This window comes from Octodon degus, unplaced genomic scaffold (genome assembly GCF_000260255.1).
Source record: "Octodon degus isolate 3935 unplaced genomic scaffold, OctDeg1.0 scaffold00126, whole genome shotgun sequence".
Taxonomy (NCBI): Eukaryota; Metazoa; Chordata; class Mammalia; order Rodentia; family Octodontidae; genus Octodon; species Octodon degus.
Window position 1 is genome coordinate 5,359,351 of NW_004524702.1, and position 6,532 is coordinate 5,365,882.

General features: G+C 51.5%; 1 protein-coding gene across 1 annotated transcript in view; it reads right to left on the bottom strand.

Moving 5' to 3' along the window:
* Positions 1-1,431: 1,431 nt before the first annotated feature.
* Positions 1,432-6,532, bottom strand: part of Cspg5 (chondroitin sulfate proteoglycan 5) — a 12,193-nt gene continuing 7,092 nt past the window's right edge. Inside the window, exon 5 of the mRNA XM_012516790.2 lies at positions 1,432-1,735. Coding sequence (XP_012372244.1) covers positions 1,574-1,735 — 162 coding nt within the window. The 3' untranslated portion in view covers positions 1,432-1,573. The remainder of the gene's footprint in view (positions 1,736-6,532) is intronic.

The window sequence follows — 6,532 nt, forward strand, 5'->3', positions numbered from 1 at the left end:
AGGGAGAATGTAGGGACGGCCCCCTTAAGAACAGGAGGAAGCCAGCCTGGGCTGTGTGTGGCAGCACGTAGGCTATATATACTCAAGAGATGAGCTAAATTCCTCTTTGTACGAACTGTTCCAAGGAGGGAAGGCTTCTCACCCCCCGCCCATCATAGACCCTTAGCAATGAGCCGGTACCCAGTCGGAAACAGCCACGTGAGAGGGATGAGGTGGCTTTGGACCCCATTACCCTCTGAAACAGGCCTGCTGCCCCATATTCAGGGGTCACCAAGCTTTCAGATCCCACTCCTCAGAGTGGCTTTTGTGGTGCTTTCTCCAGCAAATGAACTTACTTTTGCTTTGCACCATTTCGGACTCCTCTTTCTTTTTCTACAGAGGATAGAGACCAGCCTGGGAAAGCTGAGGGGGACAAGGAGGAAGAGCACCCCTCAAGGCCCATACAGCTGGCCCCAAACTCAGCATCCTTCTGCCTTGGCTTCTCATGAGCTGGCACTACAAGTGTGGGCCACTGTGCTCAGCTAGCAAGAGTATTCCTAATAGGCGAGGCAGACCGAAATGGACCGAACCTTCCCCCTTCCTTCTTCAAACGTCTATTGAAGCCTCAACCAACCTTGAATATGATTGGAATTGGAAAGAAGCCCTGTAAGGTTCCAGTGAAGATGAAACAACAGGCTCAGGAAGGGCACTAATGCCTCAGAATTAGGGTCCTTATAGAACAGAAAGAGGGGCCGGGGAGATGGCTCAGTGGAATAAGCGCTTCCCTGGCAAGCGCAAGGGCCTGAGTTCAATCCCAGGTTCTGAAAAAAAAAGAAAAAGAAAGAGACATTGGTGAGCTCCACCTTTCCACAGATGTAGAAAAGGTCACTCAAGGACACTAAGAGAAGATGGCTGTTGGCAAGCCACGAAGAGCCTTCCTCAGAAACCGGCCCCTAGCTGGGGGGACAGCGCAGCAGCATCAGTGCCTGCCTGGCAAACACAAGGTCTTGAGTTCAGTCCCCAACACACACACACACACACACACACACACACACACACACACACACCCCACAACACACAGAAACCGGTCCCCTTGGAGCCTTCACTTTGGACTTCCAGCCTTCTGACCGGCTCCCAAGCCAACACGTAGATCATTCCTGAGGCTCCAAATGCACTCAAGTGTGTATCAGTGCAGGCTTGTGTTCAACTTGGGCAGACAAGGAGGTGGACATATGACACGAAGAAAATGGATAACTTTTTAAAAAGTTTTATTTCAAGAACTTGGTTTTTACTGGTATTCCAAAAAAAGGTGGGTCAAAGTACAAAAAAAAAAAGTCAGTTGAACAAGAGCACAGGTTTAGAAATCACAGCAGCAGAAGCCATGTGCGGACAGCACAAACAACCCAATGTACGCGATTCTGTTCCGTTTCTTCACTTATTTTGTCTTTTCCCCTCCTGTACAAAAAACATCAAAGCATGCCATGAGATCAGAAAAGGAAGAGTTTAACAAATGGTTACAAGAAATAGACTCTGTACCAGAGGAGCAACTGCGTCTTCCCCGCCCCCACCCCCACCGCCACCTTCTTGCCCGGCTTTAGGTTAAGTTATTCTGAAGACAGTTCACGTCCAGGTCCACCTGGTCCCCTTTGCCACCCTCGAGCTTGGGTGACATGGAGTTCTGGATGTTAAAGGGCTCCTCCTCTTTCAGGCAGGACTTGAGGACTTCCTGGATTTTGTGGGGAGCACTGGGATCATCCTGCAAGAGAAAAGTTGGGGAGGACAGAGAGCAAGCAGTCATCATCCTGAGTTTTGCTTTGTTTGCTTTGTGTTTTGAGACAGGGCTGGCTATATAGTCCAAGCTGGTCTTGAACTCACTCTGGAGCCCTGGCTAGCCGGCCCTGGAACTGGCAGTGATCCTCCTGTCTCAGCCTCCTGAGGACTAAGATTACAGGCGTGTGCCACCATGCCCAACTAGGGCAACCCTTCCTTTTCTTTTTTCTTTTTCTTCTTCTTCTTCTTCTTCTTTTTTTTTTTTTTTTTTTTTTTTTTTTTTTTTGGGAAGGGCCTACAGGGTGTTCAGGGTCTCACTACTAGATGGGACTCTTAGTGATCCACCTGTCTACAGCCTCCCAAGAACTGGGATTACCGGCGTGCACCACCGTGCCCAGTCTCAAATGCCATCTCAGTGTGCCCGGGGAGTGGGGCTGGCACAGCAGGCCCAGGGATTGAACCCCAGGCCCCGGCGCCTCCTTGCAGGCACTTTAATCTGCTGAGATTTTTTTTTTTCTTTTATTTTTCCGGAACAGGGGATTGAACTCAGGACCTTCCACTTGCCAGGTAAGCACTTATTCTACTGAGCCATCTCCCCGGCCCCCTGGCTGAGCTATTTGGCCAGCCCTTCTTTTCTTTTCTTTTCTAAGTAGGAAGAGTTTATTGAGAGAAAGAATGCTGAGAGGGACAGAAGGGGACTCAGAAAGTGGGTTGCCCTCAGCTAGCTAGGTTTTTCTAACTGGCCAGAAGAAGCATAGTTTTAAAAACAGGAGAAAAACTGTAAGAGTGGAATAAACTAAAAGTAACTGAGCTAAGTCATTAGCATCTACTCTTAGGACAGTCCTTTATGACCAGTGGCTGGATATAGAAATGTTTTTCACTTGTAAACAGATTCCACATACCTTCTATCTGGGGCCAGGTAGGCTTTCTCTCAGACAGGGACTGGGAAGAAACAGTCCCTTAACTCGGCCTAGGTGCCTCTAAAATTGCATGCATGCCAGGAGTGGCAGCACACACTTGTAATCCTTGCACACAGGAGGCTGAGGCAGGAGGGTCATCATGAGTGAGGCCAGCCTGGGCTACTTAGTGAAATACTGTCTCAATATAAAAGAAAATGAAAAGCAGCAGCAGCGCAGCCAGCATATAGGCCTCAAATTCTACGTTCTTAGCTGTAGCGCTTTATAAAAACTGCCAGCCTTCCCTTTTCCTTTCCACCACTGGAGGGGACGAGCTATGTGCAAAGCTCTGAGCCTCAGTTTGTTCTCTAAGGACCCAGGCAGCTGTCCTAAGTGCTCAGAACTCTGCTGACCAGGGAGGCAGGTTTGTGGGTGGCAAGAAGCGCGGAGACTGCCCTAAAGCCCAAGTAACTGCGTCTAACTCTGCGAGGACCGGCGGGCCTCAGGACTGCGCCTTTTCTGAGGCCCTCCTCTGCTATCTACTGCCAACTGGACCAGTCCTGGAAGTCGGTTAGGTCTGTCACAGGATGGCAAGAAATCAGCAAAGACCCAGGCTTTCCATGGGGCCCAAACACACAGGACAGTGTGTGCCTAGGGTACTGTCACCCGCCTGCCATCCCAGCCTGGGTGGACACGTCTTCTGGGCCCCGAGCAGAGGTTTAACATGTGACTTGCAGTGTGGGCAGGAGGAAAGGGGCTCCAGAGAGGTCAGAGGCCAATGCAAGGGGCTGCGGCTGCACAGCACACAGCGCACGTGGGCACCCCATCTGTCTGCGTGGGGAGAGCTGAAAAACTACACAGGGTAGAAATCTGCACAGGTGCAAATCAAGGGTAGAAAATCCCATGTGTGTTTAGAAAATACAGCTGGGTATGGTAACCCATGCCTGTTAGCCTGGTATTCAGAAGGCTGAGGCAGGAGGATTGTCATGAGTTCAAGGTCAGACCGGGCTACACAGTGAATTCCAGGCCAGCCTACCCTACATAGCAAGACCCTATATCAAAAACCAAACCTGGGGGCTGGTGAGATGGCTCAGTGGTCTAAACCACTTACTTAGAACAAGCTTAGCAAAGCACAGGGACCATGGTTCAATCCCCCAGCACCACATGCCAGCCAGCCCCGCCCCCTGGTGGGCTGAGCTGGCCACACACATACACACATACACACACAAAAATAAAAATAAAAATAAAAATTAAAAAAAACAAAAAACAAAACAAACCTGAAGGCCAACCAATTCGCTCAGTGGGTTAAAGCACCTGTTTAGGCAGAGCCAGCGGCTGGGGTTTGGTCCCTGACCTGCCGTGCCAGCCCTGCCCCCGGGGTGCACTGAGACGTGATTGAGACTGGGCAGGTAGCGTATGCCTATAATCCCAGTTCTTTGGGAGGCTAAACACAGGCGGATCAATATGAGTCCGATCTATGTAGTGAGACCCTGTAGACACTGTAGACTCTATAGACCCTTACTAAAACAAAACAAAAACCAGCCAATGAGATAGCTCAGTGGCCTAACACGCCTACTTAGGCAAGCTTAGGAAGGTGCAGGGGGCCATAGTTCCATCCCTGGCACCACATGCCAGGCTAGCCCCCACCCCTCAGGGTGGGCTGAGCCAGCCAAAAAAAAAAAAAAAAACTAAACCCAAAACCTATGTGTGTGTACATACAAACACACACACATATTAATTGTCAGACATGCTGACATATGCCTGTCATTCCAGCTCTAGGGATTTTTTTTTTTTTTTTTTTTTGGTGGAACCAGGGATTGAACTCAGGCCCTTGCACTTGCCAGGGAAGCCACTTATTCCACTAAGCCATCCCCTTGGCCCCCAGCTCTAGGGATTCTGAGGCAGGACAACTGGCAGGAGTTCAAGGGCAATGTGGGGTTACATAGTGAGTTCTAGGCCAGCCTGAAACACTTTGCCAAACCCTGTCTCAAGAAACAAACAAAAATAGTTTGTTTTGTTTATACTAGGGGTTGAATCTGGAGCTTTGGACTGCACCACATCACTAGCACTTTTTATTTTATTAGGGTCTGAGTCATTAAATTGCCCAGGCTGGGTTCTCCTAGGACCAGGTTTTTTGGGTTTTTTTGTGGCGGAACTGGGCATTGAACTCAAGCAGGCTCTTATTCTACTGAGCCATCTCCCCGGCCCAGGACCAGGTTTGACAGTCTCTGAATCACACCACAGCCCAGAAGAGACAGGAGGGCCGCTACTCACCTTGCCTCTCACTAAGATGCGCCTTTGTGCCTAGAGACACCCTCCACACCCCTCCACACCCCTCCACACCCCACAGCGCGTGCACCTGCGTGCCTGTCAAAGGTGCACAGAAGTGTGCGACGACTCCTCGCAGCGCTGTGCTGCACGGGCGTTGGGCACGTTAACTTGGCCCTGAGGCTCAGGCAATCTGAGCAGACCCTGAGAAAGCTGGGTCAGACGGTGTGAGAACGGACCCTAAATTAAGGCCTAATTAAGGCCCTCAAAGGGGGCAGCAAGGGGTGTCGTGGACAGGCACAGCCTGGCCTCAGTGTCTCCCTAGGGCCCATCCCGTGCAGAAGGCCCATCTCCCTTTGGTGAGCAGATGTACCTAGTCACCAGGGAGTGGGGCTGACATCTGGTGTAAGTCCTGGGATCTGCTGTCCCTGTCCCCAGTGTCCCCCTCTAGGCCCAGAGAAATGTGTGCTCAAGCCTGGACCCCAGGGTCCAGACGCCAACCTTTCCTGAAAGGGGCAGGGAGCCAGCGCGCTAGCAAGGCGCACCACAAAGCCTTTGGGATAAATGCAGCTCGCGGACAGCCTGGTGCGCGCAGGAGGCCTGAGTCACTCCTCGGGAGGCGGCGGCACAGTGCAGGCAGGGCAGCCTCCGTCACAGCAGCACCCTAGTGTCCCTTGGGTGCTGCAGGGCCACACAGGAGACTCACACAGGGTTGCGATTCTTGCTCCCGGCCTGGGCCCTGGAAGCACCATCCTCTGTAAAGGGAGGATGCGACTGCCCTGTCCAGCAGGAGTGTGCTGGGGTCTCATCTCTGTCTCTGACCCTCACCCCTAGCTACAGGCCAGCTGCAGTGTGACCCAGCAGGACAGGTGCCATTTAGGCTGGGTGCTGACAGTGGAACCAAGAGGGCCCACCACAGGCCACCATTCCCATTAATGGTCAGCAGAGTGAGTGCTCCTATGCTGAGGAGCAGGGCCAGGGACAGCACAGCTTGGGGATAACAAGACTCCTCTTTCGCAGGGAACAGCACAGAGAGCGGAAGCTCCTGCACTGGTCTAGCCAGTGGAAGCTCCAGTGAGCTCGCACTCTGCTACCCATGACTTCACAGAGCTTCCAAGTTTCTGCTTCACCTCCGCTGTTCAGTCTGGAGTCAGCCTAGCTCTCTTAGGTTGTAATAACACATTCACCTTGCAATATGGTGTCTGCAAGGTGTGCAGAATTCTTCGATTGGATGTGACATAATGATTTGGGGGCTTAGCTGGCTTTTATTTTATTTTCAAAATTCTCTCATAGTTATCCAGTAGTTTTCAGTCAGTCTGGTCCAGGCAATGTACTAGACCAGCGCTGTCTGAAAATGGTCTACTGGGACCCTTCACTGGGCATCAGTTGATATGTAGGAGCCCTTCCTCCTAGGAAAGAACTGTTCTTGGGCTGGTGGTTCTGTGGGTGTTGTGTGCGCCTGCGGCCAGACCACTTGCAGACACATCAAAGACCATCAAGGTTTCCCTACCTATCCCAAAGGGCTCACTCAATAGCCACCAGAAGGGCCAGGGAGCTAGGTTGGTGGAATAAGTGCTTGCCTGGCAAGCACAAGGTCCTGAGTTCAATCCCTGGTACAG